The sequence below is a fragment of the Lathyrus oleraceus genome, chromosome 5 (genome assembly GCF_024323335.1).
Source record: "Lathyrus oleraceus cultivar Zhongwan6 chromosome 5, CAAS_Psat_ZW6_1.0, whole genome shotgun sequence".
Taxonomy (NCBI): Eukaryota; Viridiplantae; Streptophyta; class Magnoliopsida; order Fabales; family Fabaceae; genus Lathyrus; species Lathyrus oleraceus.
In genome coordinates, this window is record NC_066583.1 from 619,761,305 (window position 1) to 619,780,811 (window position 19,507).

The 19,507-nt window shown below is 34.6% G+C and overlaps 1 protein-coding gene across 1 annotated transcript; it reads left to right on the forward strand.

Annotated features, from left to right (window-relative positions):
- Positions 1-9,666: 9,666 nt before the first annotated feature.
- LOC127087146 (histone H2A.2-like) lies at positions 9,667-10,464 on the forward strand. The gene is made up of 2 exons (XM_051028009.1): positions 9,667-9,964; positions 10,069-10,464. The coding sequence occupies exons 1-2, from the start codon at positions 9,755-9,757 to the stop codon at positions 10,306-10,308; spliced, it is 450 nt and encodes a 149-aa protein (XP_050883966.1). The 5' UTR covers positions 9,667-9,754; the 3' UTR covers positions 10,309-10,464.
- The last annotated feature ends 9,043 nt before the right edge of the window (positions 10,465-19,507 follow it).

The following is a 19,507-nucleotide window of genomic DNA, read 5'->3' on the forward strand; positions in this document are numbered from 1 at the left end:
GGGTTTGAAGAACGGAAGATTCTTCAACAAAGGGGCTGGAATCGGAGGTCTAGCATCAACGATCGAAGATCTTGATTCATCTTGAATCAAGGAGCAAGGATAGGAAGCATCATTCAACACATTGGAAGTTCTGTTGTTTACATGCTTTGCAATCCTTGTATAAACGATTAAATTTCACAGGTGATATCTAATTAATCATCTCAATTCTATTTTTAGAATTGAGGGCAGACGTACCCCGAAGCGAGGACGGCGGGGGAACTGCCTCATCAAATCTCTGTCTTCTTTAATTTTCTGCATAAGTGCTTTTCAGCTTAAAAATTAAGTGATTTTAGTTTAAGCAATTTTCCCAAACTTTGATATAAGTTGAGTAAGAAACTAAAACTGCTGTTTGAATACAAAGTACAATAGTTTATTGTACTAGATAAAATTGAACTACTTACTCAACTCAAATATCTCTTGGAGTGTATGCACACCAAGTGTTTGTGAATTTGCATAAGCCAAAGTTGTCTTAAGTTTGCATCCAGTTTAATTTGGTATTTTGGATCATTGGAACTAGGCTTGCTAGTTAGTGAAATATATCAATTGAGTGTGCAAATAGTGTAGTGATTAGTATTTCATTTTATCTCAAATCCATTAGCTTAACGCATATCCGGTTTTCCAATAACGGTTCGTTTTAGACTAAATTTTCCTCGGCTGCTTCCGCACTTAAAAACAATTTTTAAAACCAATTTTCTTTTCAATTGGTAGCGCCGACTCAAGTTTTTAATTGGGATCTATTCAACCCCCCTTCTAGATCCGTGCCATAGTTTAACAAAACAAACACAAACCCTAGCTCTCTCTCTATATTTCGCTCAGTATTGGTTGTGTGTTCAAACAAGTTTTCTAAGTCCCTTTTTATAGAAGCATCCAGCTGGGCTTGGACATCTTGAAAACCCTAAATCTATTTTCCAATCAAATCTTTTTATAACAGCTGGTTAGATCTCCTTGGAAAATAAGTAAATTTGGTTGTAATCCATGATTGAATGCGCCAGCTAATCAGATCTTCAATCATACAAAGATTGCCATTAATTGTGCAATCACAAAACACCAGACATTCATACTGAATGTTCTGTGTACAGGATGTCATAACATCGGGTCTGACATCCTGGAAAAATCCTGCATAATCCAATAATCCCTTTTATGACTTCTAGCAGGTACAACCATATCAGATGCCATGACATTGTGTATGTCATCTGAAACAATCCTGCATGAACATGTCTTTCATTTAAGCTCCAGCAGGTACATCCAATATCAGAAGCCATGGCATTGTATGTGGCATTCTGAAACAATCCTGCATGCACATGTTCTTGAACTCCAACAGGTACATAGGATATCTCATGTTAAGACATCACACATAACATCTTGTGAACATTCTTTGTTTTTAACCAAAATTGCTGCCAACACTTAGAATCAACACTTATGTCTATTGAACACAAGGCATAGACTGTGTCATCCTTGTCCAGTTCAATATTGGGCCCGTAGACATTTATCATGTTACGCAGGATGGGCAAATTCCATCTAGGTCACTCATGTCCCTCAGCATGCTTCGTGGAGTACCCATTAACTGTCTTTATGGTCATCCAATTACGGGTAATGTTTGATCAATAATAAGGCACTCGACTCTACATCTAGGGTCCATAGTGGTTTCAGGTCGAAGGGTGGTATACACCATTATCACCATGAGAATAACTTAGGACACTTTGCATAACATTTTATATAGTATTCTCATAGCGGGTCAATCTAGTATAAATATTACTCTTAATATTCATACCTATGTTTAAGACTTGATAACTCCTTATCCATGATCCATGAGATGTGATCATCAGTCTATATACATAATAGTCTTAATTCTTTAATGTTATCCCATTTCACAATAAAGCTCGACTATAGATACTTTAAGAATAGTGTCCTTATGTTTAATGGGATCTCATGATTAAGTCACACTTGATACATTAAATGGACTAGCTATTTTAGGGACTTTATTAAACAAACATAATAAAGAAAAAACCTTTTATTATTAATAAATAATCCGATATAAGTACCAAAAGTATTAGCCTTTAGGGCTTACACCAATATAAATACCTCCAAACACTGCTTGGGGAAGGCAACAATGCTCCACACGTCAAGACTTACCGTTCTCAGATTGATGTTGACATTCCTTTTTAGAATTCAATGTTCTTAAAGTAAATGCCTTATTATTTCAAGAAAAATGGATATTCATTTATTTATTTAAAAAATCATCACAAAAATGCAATTTTATTAAACAAAAACAAATAAGAGTAACAATCAATTGGATAAAGGCTCGACTTTGTTTAATAGAATGGTAGTCCGTAAATGGCAAAACTCCATGGATCTTTACAAAGTTTGACAAATGGTAATATACATGGAAAATGGCTACATTGAATATAATGACCAATACTTTCCCTACCAACTTTGAGATCTAACTATGCTTTGTCCTTGGTTGAGAATGATGAATCAGAACCAAATGATGGGCAATGTTGCCTCAACGATCAGATCTAGCCGGATGCAGTTACTTGCCATAATCCATAGTTTTTGCCTAGATTGCCCAAAGGTGGGGTACTCAATCTACTAGGATGATTTTTCTATTTTATGTCTCTAACTTTTGCTTTGACCGCCCTTCTAGGTTTTCAATCCATCGAGACGCTCATTTTGCCTAAGCCGCCCTTTCAGGTTTTCAACTTAGTGAGTTGTTCTTTTCTTTTTTAGGCGAAGTATTTCTTGACTGCATCGGCATTCACCGGATGAGTGAACTCTTCACCATCCATAGTGGTAAGAATCAATGCACCGCCTGAGAAGGTTCTCTTGACAACTACGGACCTTCATAATTAGGAGTTCACTTGCCCCTAGCATCAGGTTTGAAAGATAAGATCTTCTTGAGCACGATGTCACATTCTCGTAACACACGGGGTTTAACCTTCTTATCAAAAGCTTTTTTCATTCTCTGTTGATATAACTAACCATGACATATGGCAGTCAATCTCTTCTCTTTAATCAAATCCAATTGATCATATCTACTTTGACACCATTTAGCTTATGTCAACTTGGCTTCCATCAACACCCACATTGATGGGATCTCAAACTCCACGGGGAGCACAACTTCCATGCCATAAACAAGTGAGAAAGGGGTTGCCCCTGTCGAAGTACGGACGGATGTATGGTACCCATGCAAAGCAAATGGGAGCATCTCATGCCAATCTATGTATGTCACAATCATCTTCTGGATAATCTTCTTGATGGTCTTATTCGCAGCTTTAACAACCCCATTCATCTTGGGTTTGTAGGGAGAAGAATTATGATGTGCTATTTTTAAGTCTTTACATAGATCTTCCACCATATTATTATTCAAGTTCGATCCATTATTGGTAATAATCTTACTTAGCATAATATATCGCTATATAATCTGATTCTTGATAAACCTCGCAACAACTTGCTTGGTCACATTCGCATACGATGTCGCTTCAACCCACTTCGTGAAGTAATCAATAGCCACCAGAATGAAGCGATGTCTGTTCAAAGCTTTGGGCTCAATCATGCTAATCATATCAATTCCCCACATGAAGAAGGGCCATGGAGAGGAAATGACATTCAAAAGTGTCGGAGGAACATGAATCTTATCCGCATAGATTTGACACTTGTGGTATTTCTTCACATGCTTGCAACAGTCAGATTCCATTTCTAACTAATAATAACATGCTCCCAACATCTTCTTTGCCATAACATGTCCATTGGAGTGAGTACCAATGGAACCTTCATGGACTTCAGTCATCCATAGGTTTGTTTCGTGTCCATCCATGCATTTGAGCAAAACCATATTGATTTTTTTTTTGTAAAGCACATCACCAATCAGGTAGAAGTTGCCAGCCAGTCTTCTCAAAGTCTACTCGTCTTTCAAAGATGCCCCAGGCGGGTAAATCTGACTTTGGAGGAAACATTTAATACCATGGTACCATGGCTTATCATCTTTAATCTCTTCAACAACAGAAACATGAGTTGGCCTATCAAGGCGCATCACAGCCAGATTAGGAACTTCATTATAATAATTCACAATAATTATGGAAGCTAACGTTGCAAGAGCATCTGCCATTCGGTTTTCATCTCGAGGGATATGATGAAACTCAACCTTTGTAAATAAAGTTGATATCCTCCTCGCATAATCTCTATATGGTATCAAATCGGGGGTTGATTCGTCTCCTATTCACCTTCGATGTGGTTAACAACCAAAGCTGAATCTCCATAGACATGAAGATATTTGATTCTGAGATTGATGGCTTCTTCGAGCCCCATAATGCAAGCTTCATACTCAGCCATATTTTTTGTGATCATCATTTTCAGAAAAAGCAAAAAGTAAAAACAACATAAATGTGGATGAATAAAATTGCATTTTCTTGATGATAATTGAAAATGCCTGACAATGTTTCACTTCTCCCATAGGCATACGAGAAGGATTTTTCTTTAAACAATAAGAGATATTACTTTGAATGATGAATTATAACATGAACATCAATAACAACCCAATCGTTGCAAATTTGTCCATGTGTTACAAAGTTGGCATTGTCTTCTTCTTCGTCTTCATCTTTATGAATTATCGCAGTTGAGTGTTGTTCTTCCTTGTGAATGAACTTTCCACTCCGGAAAATCTGTTGTATAACCTTGACTTCTTTCTTAAATGGCCCTTGCTTGAATCCCAAACCGGCCATATTCTTGTTCTCAACCACTTCCATGATACAACCCTAATTGCATGTGTCTCCATCTTGAACAATCCCTTGCGCATCTTTTAAAGAAGACATGGATGCCCCAGTCTTCTAGATCATATTAGCCACAGACGAAGCTTGGAACAGAGTTGCAACCTCTTCCTCGGCTTTAACATATGTGAAAAATGATAAATGACTTACCAACAACGCTTTCTCACCTCCAACAATAACAAGCTTCCCATTCTTGAAAAATTTGAGCTTCTGATGTAGAGTAGACGTGACAACACATGCCTCATGAACCCATGGCCTACCCAATAAACAACTATAGGCCGGGTGGATATCCATTACCTGAAAAGTATTTTGGAAATCACTCTGACCAATCTTAATTGGGAGGTTAACTTCTCCAATGACAATTTTATGAGAAACACCAAACGCCTCCACAATCATATCATTATATCTCATGGATGCTCCCTGATAAGATAGCCTAGCCAAAGTAGACTTGGGTAGAACGTCCAAAGATGAACCAGTGTCTACCAAGGCATTGGATAAAACATTCTCCTTACAATTCATAGATATATGGAGAGCCAGATTATGATTTTTGCCTTCCTCTGGAAGCTCCTCATCACAGAAACTCAAATTATTATGCGAAGTGATGTTAGCAGCGATATGATCAAATTGATCAACTGTAACATCATGTTCAACATAGGCTTGCTCCAATACCTTTTATAACGCTTCTAGGTGTGCTTAATAATTAACCAACAATGATAAAACATAGATATTGGAGGGTGTTCGGAGTAGCTGCTCCACAATATTAAATTCGCTCTTCTTAATCAAACGGATAACTTCATCATCATAATCCTTAACCTTCAAACCGCTGGACTCACCAGACTGACAAATTGGAGGATTAACATAGTAACATCATACTTGTAAGGCACAACTTTATCGGATGCTTACGAGACTAGGCCCGCCAACCATATCACTAACGGTGATACCGATATATTGCTCTTCTTACTGCTATCGAACTAGATTACCACTCGCTCAGGAGTTTTGAAAACTGGCACAATCACATTCACATCATCACCCAAATATCTAGCTTGGTTGATTTGAATCACACCTTCATCCATTAACTTCTGAATGTCTCTTTTCACAATCATACACCCATGTGGATTAACACTACAAATGGTGCAACCATCATGATCATGCTCATAGTCACTGATCAAACACAAAGTTTTATGTAGCTCCACCAAAGATCTTTGGATGCGTCGGACATCAAAAACTATGTACTTACCGGGACAACCGTCCTCCATATTCATAGAAGAGTTACCATGGGCGGGTAACATATTGGTTTTAACATTCGGAGCACTGTCCTCAAAGGACATCATCCCACTTTTCACCAATCGTTAAACTTCATACTTCAACGGATGATAGTTCACTATATCATGGTCGGGTGCCCCTTGATGATATGCGCAATGCTGATTGGGCTTATACCACCATGGCAAAGGTTCAGGCATATGCGGAGGATTCTTTGACTGAACTAGATCCTTGACAACGAGAGATGGATACAATTTTGCATAAGACATTAGAATAGGATCAAACATAACCTTCTTCCTCTCATAATTGCTATGCTGATTATTGTTGTAATTGTTGTTGTGATGGGTACGTTGTTGTTGTTGTTGAGGTTGAATCGGTGCTTATTGAATGGAAAGTCTTGAGAGAGAACTTCGTCATCTCCTTTTCTTCCAATGGAGGACTGATTTGAGCAACTAGCTCTCTCCACCTCTGCACATACTCTTTAAATGTCTCCTTATCTTTCTGAGACATGGAGTGTAATTAGTCACGATCTGGCGTCATATCCATGTTATACTTATACTGCTTAACAAAGGCCTCGCCTAAGTCATTGAAAGTACGAATGCAACCACTATCTAGACCCATGTACCAACGAAGAGCGACACCGGTCAAACTGTCTTGGAAATAATGAATGAGAAATTGATCATTATCTATATGGGTTGACATCTTGCGCGCATACATCACAAGATGACTTAAAGGACAAATGTTCCCCTTGTATTTTTCAAAGTCATTGACCTTTAACTTAACCTGGATTTTCACATTTGGCACTAAGCAAAGTTCAACAACACTCTTCCCAAACAAATCTTTCCCCCTTAGGGTCTTAATTTCCTTTTCCATATCTTGAAACTTATCTTTCATTTTATCCATCTTCTCATACATATCTGGACCTTCAAACAACTCAGAATGGTAGATAGTCTCTTCAACACGAGGCATAACATGCACAACAAGAGGCGGAGTAGACATAACCGGGCGATAGGTGACATAGGAGCAACAATAGGAGCATAACCTTCAAGCCTATAATTCAGAGGCATTACCCAAGGGAATCCAGCAAGCATAGAATGTGCAGGCTGGTTGATACGAGCTACAGACACGGGTGTTGAAGTAATCTCATAAATGACTGTCCATTATTGCGGAGTTGTAGGAGTTGGAGTCGCTTGACTTTGAGTTGTGATGAGAGATTCCATAAGATAAGTAAGCATATCAACCTCTTCCTTGATTTCACGGTTCTCTTGTTCCAGTTGATCCATCTTGCATTAATGATTAGTGCGAGTGGTGTACTGATGCGTCAACTTGACTGATACAAAAATGAAGATCATGAGACACCTGGCTGAAGGGCTAGGATGCAAGAAACTTGCTATGCAAATGATACATGAATGCAATGTTTTTGTTTTTTATTATTTTCAAAGAACATACAAAGCCTTATTTACAAATATTTCAATCAATAATAACAATTTGAATTGACCATAAAATCTCATTTTCATTCATAAAATTTGGAAGGACTACACTGAGTATAATTTCAGAAACCAAATGTAAAATAAAAGGAAGATAACATCTTAAGGATCCCTAGAAATTGCATCAAATGAACTGACTATGGGCGTGTACTTCCTTTGAATGCGTTTGATCTCTGACTCGTAAGCGGTCTTCATATGAGCTTTCTCGGTGACAAGCTGATCGACAATCTTCTTCCAAGCACCAAAAGGTTGAGGGATACCAGAGGAAAACAAATCCTCTCTCTCTCTCTCTCTCTCTCTCTCTCTCTCTCTCTCTCTCTTAACAACACGATCTTCAAGAATCTCAATGAGTGCATCCTTATCTTTCAACTCAAGTTGCAACTCCACTTGCTTTCGATTCAAATCATGGAATCCTTCTTCCCAAAGGTCCTTCTCTTGCTTCATCTTAGCTACTGCATCTTCCAACTCCTCTATGTCTTGGTTAGGGAGAGTTGATGGCTCAACCACAACCATAGACATAAGACACATACAGACGAAATCAGAGACTGTTGACTTGTTGGAGCTTGCACCATCACCATTGCTATGGAAATATCATACAAGTAGCATGCGCAGTTGATTATTAAAAAGTAATATATTTCATATCATTTTATTTGAATTGTTTTTCTAAGACTAAATATCTATTTTATAATAAATTAAAATTAATGATTAAAAAGATATAATATATTATTAATTATTAAAAGATAATTTATTTGACATCGTTTAATTTAATTTACTTTTTAAAAGATTTAATTTCTTTTATTTATAAAAAAAATATGAAGTTAAAAGCTCTAATATAATCTAATGATATAAAGCATAAATAAAAGAAGGAGGAGCCTAGAGCCCAAAGAGAAGAATAAAAAAAGAATTGCTTTTTTTATCATTCGCGGTGAAGATTCACCCTTAAAAAATACAAAAATATCCTTGAAATGATAAGATGGTTAATCTCCAAATGTCTCTTATACACACCAAAACATTAATCAAGATGATGGAAGTGGCCAAGCATCCAACATATTTGAACATGTGAATGTTGCTGAAGAATATTTGAACATGGAGTTATAACTATTTGATTTTGTGTTAAATTTGATAACTTAAAACTTGTTGGAACAAATTACTTTGTGTTATTTTGTATAATTTATAATTTATTTTTTACTATTTAAATGTGCATATTAGGTTGGATAGTTTGAATTAAGTTAATGTATATTTTAGATTTTAATTGTTGATTTAGATGAATTATTTTAAAATTCTAGTTTTGGATTTGAAATTTAATATTTAATACATGTATTATTGTATAGTTACTTACAAAATAAAGGAGACTATTTGAAAAAAAAATGGTATAAAAAATCGGGAATTGATCCATTTAGGATTAGATAGTCTGCAACCTAAACATAATTGCAATTGTTTAGGATCAGATAGTCCATTTTAACAATTTTACGGGAACTTATAGAGTTACACACATAAGGACAAATTGATAAAACATAAAATGAATATATGAAACTTATTCAAATACACGGTTCTTGTGAAATAATAACGTCAATTAGAGAAACATGTTTCATCGCAATGTAAAATATACTTAAGTAAAATACGAAACATCATAATGTATAATATACTTGAATGAATTATGAAACATTGGCACTATATTTAAGTGGAATACAAAATACCATAAACTACAATGTATTTGAATAAAATATTATATATTAAAAGATAAAATACATTTAAGTGAATTTGTTCAGCTTTCGACCACACAAGTAAATCTATAAATAAAACATTTATGTTGAAGTATTCAGACTTCATGAAATCCAATTTGTAAAACCCTAACCAATTTGTAAAACCTGTATGATTTATTCTTTGTTCGGGTTTATAAAACATTTGTGAGTTGTGACACTTTCTATTTAGAAAAAGAATGCATACTTCTACATAAATCTGAGTAGTACCTTTAAACCAGAAAAGGCGTTCCATTGGTTCGTTTTATGGCACACGGATCGCCAGGTAGTTTGACAATGAGCCATAGATTAGTCCTAATCGAACGGTGTACAATTTTCTCAATCCAATAACCCGCAATGGTATAAAACCGCGCCAACGTATTTTCGTTCCTATCACACTTTTCATTTCTCACACGAAACACAGCGATTTCTCATCTAGAAACTAGTGTCACAATCCAATCTTTCAATGGACATTTCCCCAAAATTGAAGAAAGGAGCCGGAGGAAGGAAAGGAGGAGGACCAAGGAAGAAAGCCGTGACCAGATCTGTCAGAGCCGGACTTCAATTTCCCGTCGGAAGAATAGGCCGTTACTTGAAGAAAGGTAGATACGCTCAGCGTGTTGGAACTGGTGCACCTGTTTACTTAGCCGCTGTTCTCGAATATCTCGCTGCTGAGGTAATTTTTTAACTCTTTCTCTCTTCTAATTTGATTTGCAATTCCTGTTAGTTAGGGTTTTGGATTTTGAACTCTAGTTTTGATGAATTGTGTTTTATGTGAAGGTGCTTGAGTTGGCTGGAAATGCAGCTCGTGATAACAAGAAGAATAGGATAATCCCAAGACATTTATTGTTGGCTATCAGGAACGATGTTGAGCTTGGAAATTTGCTTGCTGGTGTTACAATTGCTCATGGCGGTGTTCTTCCTAACATTAACCCGGTCCTTCTGCCCAAGAGAAATGAAAAAGCTGCTGCTGTTAAGGAGCCCAAGTCCCCTGCTAAGTCGAAGAAGGCTTTGATTTGATTTTTTTTTGGTTAATTCTTAGAAATTTGTGCATATTCAAGTTTAGGATCCAATGGTCTAACAGAAATGTTGAATGTGTTTGCTGTAATGTTAGATGGATCGCACGTTCCTGTATTGAGTTAGAATCATTAATGAAAACATCTTGTTTTAAATCTAGCTCGTTGCCTTTATTGTTTTGTTTTTAATCTTACTGGTTTCAATGCATAAAAAATACAAGCCTTTAAAATCATGCACAAATACTCGATGAAAATACTAAATCCTTCTGATACCATAAGTACTTTCTCTGATAACCGAAACACCATAACTATCAAATTGGAAATCTCCTCTTATAACTGATAACCGAAATACCATAACTACGACATTTAGAAATCTCCTCTTATAACTGAAATACCATAGGTACTTTCTCTAATAACCGAAACACCATAACTACCACATTGGAAATCTCCTCTTATAACTGAAATACTATAACCACCACACTGGAAATCTCACCACATGTTCATCACCAACTACCATGTATTTCCCTTTCTAGTAAAAAATACTATCCCATTCTAGTATAAAATACTATATAGTATTTAGATCTCTCCAAGTGTATGTGGATCCAACTGCTCCCATTTTAATCAAGTGACACATTAATTAAGTTTCCAAATTTTCTGCATATATAAACCATAATTGCAACTCCACATTGTTTCTTATTGGACTAGTTATTTCATTGAAATCACCGCCACCAACCACCCACTCTGCATAACTGTTAATTGAAAATTAAAATTATGTTTTTTTTCTTTCAAAATTAACAGATTTTATTTTCTTTAGAGTCACTTTAGTTGTAACTTTTATTCTCAATGTATAAATACATTTGTATCATTCCAATTCAAGGTTAATGCAAAAATACATACTCATCAAAATATTACTCTATTCTCCCTAATTCTCTCTCAACTTCATCTTCCCTAATCTTCTTTTCTTCCACCATTGTTGAAACCTTCAATTTTCAGTTTTATGTTTTATGTTCCAACGTTTGGCATCAAGAGCCTTGGTTATCGATCCTAATCCGCTGTAACAATGACAACCGTTTCCAATGATTGAATTCCCACCAATCTCCCGATTCTTGATTTGAAGAATTATGATAAATGGGCAAAACAAATGAGGGTTTTGTTTGGTTATCAAGAGGTGTTTGAGATCGTCGTCAATAGAGTTACACAATTAGGGGCAGAGGTTACCGACATTCAAAGAGCTACACACAAAGAAGAGAAGAAGAAGGATTACAAAACCCTATTCTTGATTCATTCTTGTGTTTATAACGACAATTTCGAGAAGGTTGGCGATTGTGAATCGGCGAAGCAAGCATGGGAAATCTTGGAGAAAGCATATGCCGGTGCCGTCAAAGCGAAGGTTGTAAGGTTACTGATCAGTGCATATTTATGCACAATTCTCCTACTTTTTACTTGGGCATTTCTTTATTTTATTTTGTTTATTATTATATTTTATTATGTTTTCATATTTTATTTTATTTTTAGTTTAATTTAATTTTCGCACTTATTTTTCAGCTTTAGCAGTCTGCGCGGAAACGATCATAACTGGAGTTCCGGGAATCCGTTTGAGGCGTTCTAAAAATCGCCGGAAAGCTAAGAGAGAGAGCTACGACTTTCATGTTGGAGTCGAAGTCAGATTCGGAGCTCAAAATTCCAGAATTTCGTTTCAAGTTACAGCATTAGAATTTTATTTTAGTGTTGGGTCATGTTGTGGGCCTGGGTTATATTTTCGACCCAGTTGGGTTTTGAACCGGATCCACTTTTTATCTTTTTAAGGAGAACGTGTGTACTGTTCAAGGGGAACTATTCACGCAAAAAAGAAATATTGTTGAAGCTTGAAAACTCATGGAGAACTAATCATCTTTGGACGGATTCACTGTACTCAGGTTTCAAACTTTGAGATTGTTATGATATTTACAATTTAATTTCTATTCCTTTCAATTATATCATGTGATTGTTGTTTGTTTAATTCAATTATTATATAGTGTATTTGATTTAATTTGAGTGATCTGTGTTCCTAATTTTAATCGTAGATTAACTCTGCTTAACTGTTAATTTGCTCTATCATTTACCGTATGCTTAATCCGGCAATAGGAACATGTTCTCATAAAATCTTCCACGCTTGTTGACTGATTTTTTCATCAAATAGGATAAAAGTCCCGCTTGGGAAATTGTATTTTCATCGGTCGATGATTAGTAAGAATCGAGGCAGTGGATTCGTTACTTTAATCGCTTATTTCACAACAACTTATTTCAGTAATCAATTATTTTAAGTGCTTTTTTTTTTCTCTTTATCGGAACCCTAAACCAAACCCCCCTTATTTTATTACTGTTATTGATTTTCCCACAAGAATCCTTGAGAGACGATATTTCGAGTCATTGTCGCTATATTACATATTTACAAAAACCACTCGTTTTTGATCCGCGAGCGACCGCGGATCAGTTACAAACTTACAAGCGACAATTCGAGTTAACACAAATGGAAGATAAAGATGACCGAAAATCGACGGCGGGGTACATCTTTATGTTTTTATAGTACACGGGAACCGGTTGTAGCACTCTCTTCTTGTGAGGCCGGGTACATTGCGGCGTCGTTGGGCGCGTGCCAAGCTATGTGGCTTATGAATCTATTGAAGGAATTGGGATGTGGTGATGATGTTGCCACCACACTGTTTGTAGACAATGTTTCCGCAATAAATCTTGCGAAGAACCCGATTGCACACGGAAGGAGCAAGCATATTGAGACGCGGTTTCATTATTTGAGAGAATTGGTTGGTGATGGAAAGCTTAGATTGAGCTATTGCCGAAGCGAAGACCAAGTCGCGGATTTGTTGACAAAGGGTGTGACAAATGATGTGTTCAAGAGGTTAAAGAAGTGCTTGAGCATGGTGGACTTGGAGCAACTAAAGTGAGGTGGTGTGTTAATTGAAAATTAAAATTCTGTTTTTTTCCTTCCAAAATTAACAGATTTTATTTTCTTTAGAGTCACTTTAGTTGTAGCTTTTATTCTCAATGTATAAATACATTTGTATCATTCCAATTCAAGGTTAATGCAAAAATACATACTCATCAAAATATTACTTTATTCTCTCTAATTCTCTCTCAACTTCATCTTCCCCGATCTTCTTTTCTTCCACCATTGTTGAACCTTCAATTTTCAGTTTTATGTTTTATGTTCCAACACCAACAACTTTCAAGTAAAAAGAATATTTTAAGGGTCATTAATGGTTTAACCTGTTAATCTCTCATGGTAATTAACATGAAGATACCTTAAGTATCGTCAAGAAGACTCTTGGTTCTTATGTGATGCTAAAATTAAAGATAATAATGCCAAATTTTTAAACTTTAGTGTTGTGAAAGAAAGTGTGAAAACATGTTTGGTCGTATTTGTGAGTGACCAGTGTCTTGTAAAGACACAAGGGTGTTTTTGGAAACATCATGGCTAATTCACAGACACACACAACTTTTGAGAAGTCCTTCATAGTTTAATTGAGTCATAGAAAAAGTTTTTGAGGCTTATCTAGCTAATTAGGAGAGTGCCTGATTGAATGAAAGATATTTTTCTAACTGAATAATCGATTAAATATTTTGACTAATCAATTAGATCATGCTTAGTTGAGTTTAAAATTGATTGGGACAATCTCTTAATGACCATTAACAAATACATATCAAAAAATTGCATTTGTGGCCTTAACAATCGATTACTCATGGTTCTAATTGATTAGAGCATTCATACGATCCATGGATTGTTTCCAAATTTGTACCATGACTTGGTCAATAAATAGAAATATTTTCTATCACTTTTTCAAATTAAAAAAAAGCGATTACAGACCTCACTTTTCATTTCTCTGAGTCTCATTTTTCTCACATATTTTAGCCATAATACTATGAGAGTGTCTGATTGAATGAAAGATATTTTTCTCACTCAGAGTCTAAGTGAGGATAATTGTTATGGGTGAGGGAAAAATTATAAATTTACTAAGAGTATATTTTCTCTTATGTAAATGATTCTTCCATTAAAAGTTATTATTTTCGTTGCGAGATATACTAGTTAAAAACTCGTGTATCTTCGGGGGATTGTCCTAGGAAATCTCGATTTGGTTCATGAGTTTCGCCTTAAAGAACGAAATTTCTTTTGGTTCGTGAAGATCAGTAAGTGAAAATCTCTACAAAACTTCTTAAGCTTAGCCCAGTTAAAAGTTGCATCAGTTCGAGGCCAGACTAATTAGAATCTCTCTTAGTTTTTGAGTCCAGGTTTGTGGAAAACCTCAATAGGTTCGAGATCAGATCGATAAAAATCTCATTTTGATTTGTGGCCAGCATTTGTAAAACCACAGTTCGGTTCGGAGGATAATCCACTCCGCTTTGGTTCGAGATCAACCCGTGAAAAATCTCTGTTTGGTTTGGAAACTAACTACTCTAAGGATTTTACATTTTTTTGTTAGAAGTTAGTAAGAAAACTTTATTTTCCTATATAAAGATGTTTGTGGGCACAACCTTTTAAAAACTCTCAAGTTTAGTGGATACTATAAAATATAATTTTTGAGAACAATAGTATTTTTGATTGAATCTGTATAATTATATAATGTTATTTCTTCTCCCTTAACTCTTTTACTTTATAGTATTTTTATTTCCTTTGATTTTTCACTTTGTACTTACTCAAAATGTTTTCAAATATTTTTGTTTTCAACCATATTTCATTTAGCCAAACAAAGAACGTGGCCATTTATTTCAAACCAGTATATTTCTTCTAGCATATTTGAATTCCTGCATTTTAACATTTGCGTCCATTAGCCGTTTCATTAATGCACAACCATAAGTATTTTCTAATAATCCTTAATGACCATACCAGATTTGTATGTCTCATATTACTTAAAACCAAAGCATAAGTATCCCTAGATGTCCAAAATTTCATCATCATGATAGTCATCCATTTCAACATAATACCTAAGTGTTCGAGCAAATAATGAACTTGAGCTCATGCTAAATCAGTTTTATACTTCTAAAAACATTGTTCATAAAAAAATAGTGTGTTAAAAGTCTCCAACAAAATGGTAAGGTTGAAAGAATGCATCGACACCTAATTATTGTTGGTAGGTCCCTTTTATATCATTCCAAACTACCAAAATATTATTTGTCCTATGTTATTCAATTTGCCACATTGATCATAAATAGAGCGACCATTCCAAGTTTACACAATAAATCACATTATGAAACCATGTATGAGAAAATTCCTAACATTCTTTAAAGAGTTTGGATCGCTATATTATATATACACCTTTCATCTACGCATAACCAAAATTGATCCAAAACAATAAGAAGTATTTTCTTAGGTTATACACATGACATGAAAGGCATTGTACTTCTTGATTTGACCTCAAAATAAATAAATTGTATAAGACATATTTAATTTCATGAACACATACTTCCTTAAGAAACAACTTTACCATCACCCTATACATCATCTAACTACTTTCCATTTGCACTTTAAAATCCCAACACAAACCACCTTACCACAAATTATGATCCAACTACCTGAACTCAAAAACCTTAATATCCCAATAGATAGAGGAATTTTCTTGCCACCCCCCAAATTGTACCTATCACCCCTATAATATATCATAATGACAAATTTATCCTTCACATTAATCTACCTTTCAAATTTTCATGTTGTAGTAAAAGATTATCTCTGTGCAAACTTGGTAGAAACGAAATGTCTGGTACAAAAAATTCAGCGAAGTTGCCTTTTTATGCATTTTTAACGGACATTTAAAAATCTGGTGATGTTTTACCGATTTTTTTTCCAAACATTCTAAAATTCGTTGAAGTTTTACCGTATTTTTGGCAAGTATTCAGAAATATTATGCATTTTTACCGGATTGTTTTCTAAAAATCCGGAAATACCTTGAAGTTTTATCAAATTTTTGGGGAAAATCCAGAAATTCCCTTGAATTTTATCGATTTTTTGGGGAAAATCATGAACCTTTTGTTGTTTTACCGGTTTTTTGAAAAGTGCATAATATGCAAAGTTTTTGACGTTTTTATTACCAGAGATTTTGAAAAATCCAAAAAACATGTTAAATACCCAATTTTTTGGAAAGTACGATATACCCAATTTTTTGCATAGACAAAAAAATCTGGTAGTTTAGTATGCTTCAATTGTGCGGTCTTGTTTCTGATGGTTTACATGTCAATTTTACTCATTTTTCACCACTTATGCGATATCTTTTACATAAATGTTTACTTTTTACATAATTGTGGAGTCCTTATTTAGGATATCTCATACATTGATAATTTATTTCGTATACATTGTAAATGTCAGATATTCCCCTATTGGGATGACATTTTGACATGGGCGCAGTCTGTTGGTTGTTAGACGAGGGCAACGATCTAGAGGGGGTGAATAGATCGCAAATAAAATTTTGATTAAAATTTTGTTTTAAAAGTATTTCCTATGACAAGCGAAAGCGGTTCCGGATTAATACTCGTCTATCGCAAACCGTTATCAAAAGAATTAGATATGCGTATTAAACTATAACAAAATGAAATTAAGTATCACACTGATGAGAAAAAAAATCAATATATTTTTCAAAATAACATTTGGACAATTTTACACTTTGATAATAAATTTTAAATGAAATAAGAAACAAAAATTAACTAAGACAATTTTTTACACATTTGGTGTACAATAAACACCAAACTGGTTTTGGTTTTTATTGTGTGTTATTGATGTGAAAATCCAATTGCAAGTTTATAGATTGCAATTATCTTAATAAAAATAATTTGTGATATTTCAACACTAATGAATTATCAATATATGAAATTACACACTAAATGAATTCATAAATTGTAAAGAGAGTGAGAGAGACACAAGAATTTATTTAGGCAATTCCCCAATTGTCCTCATTAGTGGTATGTATGCCCCCAATTCCAAAAGGAATTGAGATATTCAATAACCTTTGCAAATGTTGAATACAAGAGAGAATAGAAATCCACACCCCTAAATCCCAAATTTGATGTTGATTATATCTTATTCTCTTCTCTTGATCTTGAGCAAGATAAAGTGTCCCAAGATTTCCAATTGATCCTACGGTTTCGTTATTTCTTTAACAAAAACTCATTTCTTCAAAGCTTTTACTCGGTTGAATCCAAATTGCAAAATCTTGTGCCAAAAACCCCCAAATCGCCCTTGATCTTGAAGGGAAAATCCTAACTGGTTTTATCAATGAAACCCCTTAAGAAATCTAAATCCAATTTACTTTTATAAATCCTAAATTGGAACTTATCAATCTTCTATCTAGATGACACTCAACAAGAATGATTATGTGTATGCATAGAAAATGTTGAAGATGATGATAAAATTCTTTGTATATTCTTGGTTTCAATGTTGAAAATGATGTGTGAATACGTCTCTCTCTCTCTCTCTATATATATATATATATATATATATATATATATATATGTATGTATGTATGTATGTATGTATGTATGTATGTATGTATGTATGTATGTATGTATGTATGTATGTATGTATGTATGTATGTATGTATGTATGTATGTATGTATGTATGTATGTATGTATGTATGTATGTATGTATGTATGTATGTATGTATGTATGTATGTATGTATGTATGTATGTATGTATGTAAGAAAAATAATAGAAAACATAATCTAGAAAAGTTACAAGTTTGGTATTTTCAAAATAGTATGTGTCGATCTAAGATATGAGTATGCCGACCCATAGAAGAATTTTAGCTTCCATGTGCTGACCTAAGACAACCTAAGTGTCGACCTCAAATAGGCATGTGTCGACCTAAACATGTTATTGTTGCATATCGAAAAATATAATCCTTCGCAAAGGCATTCACACGCTCGCAAAAAAATGATTCGAACATAGTCGCCACCGAATTTTATTTATTCCAAAAGAAGGAAAAAGAAAATATCGATAAAACGCTTAAAATAAAACAAAATGGTTATCACAACCAAATTCAGGTTCGTGAGTCGATTACACATGGGGAATGTATTAGCACCTCTCACGTTCGTTGTACTCAACATAAACCTTTTAGTTAAACTTGTAATTGAATGTTAGCTTATTTTAAATTCTTCCTTCAAATGATAAATATGAAAAAATAAAAATAAAAAGGGTCGCAAAAATATTTTTATTAGGGTGCTCGACGAGATTGCGGTCTCGCTCCTACATATCCTCGGGTACAATGAGGAATTCAACGCTACATAGTTCTGACTAGAAAACTATGCCTTGACTTATGGTTTTTAAAGAGTGTAGCTTTAAACATTTCGAGTGTTTAAACTTTTACTTGTTGCTCACTCTTGGAGGCGAAAGCCTTTGCTTGTTCCACATCAAAATGGATAAAACAAACTCATTTCTGAAAAAGTTTTTTTTAATGTTTCTTATTATTGTGTCTGACAAGATTTCAAAATCCCGCTCCTACGTATCTCCAGGTGCGATGGAGAACTCAATGCTACATAATTATGTGTAGAAAAGAACTATTTGTCGGTTTCTTTTAAGGAGTGATCCTTTAGATATATTGAATGGTTAAACATTTTTTTGTTGCTCGCTCTTGGAGGTGAAAGCCTTTGTTTGTTTCACATCGATATGGATAAAACATACTCGTTTTTTAAAACGGTTTTGTAGTTGCGCAAAGACGGAAAACAAGTTTGAGTTTTTGAATATTTTTTAGGAGAACGGTGAAAGCTCGAGCAATATGGAGCACGTTAATCGTTCAAATATCTAAGGAGCAGTGAGGCGAGCGCCTCCCATTCCCTTTTCGTCCAATTTAGTTAAGAAAATTGTTTGCGGAAGTCGAATATTCACAGTGAGGTGGGCGCCTCCTACTTACTTATTCGAGGAATAGTGAAGCGTGTGCCACTCATTCCTTTATCCAAGTTTGATTAGTGTATTTTAATCGAAAGACGAAAATTCGAGTAATATGGCAAGCGTCAATCGTTCAATTATTCGAGAATAAAGAGGAGAGTGTCTCCCATTCCATTTTCATCCTAAATTTAATTAAGAAAAGAAACTTAAAATTACATTTATTCAGAAAAAGGCATGATTAGACAAATAATTGTTCAATCAAATATTTATCACTTATTTGTTCAATTGGACCAAAGGTTTTGTTCATTGAAAATATTTGTTCAATTATCACTTATTATC

Coding starts and splice junctions, on each gene's coding strand:
- LOC127087146 (XM_051028009.1), top strand. CDS start 9,755: ATGGACATTTCCCCAAAATTGAAGAAAGGAGCCGGAGGAAGGAAAGGA. Junction 9,965..10,068: donor TCGAATATCTCGCTGCTGAG/GTAATTTTTTAA, acceptor TTTTATGTGAAG/GTGCTTGAGTTGGCTGGAAA.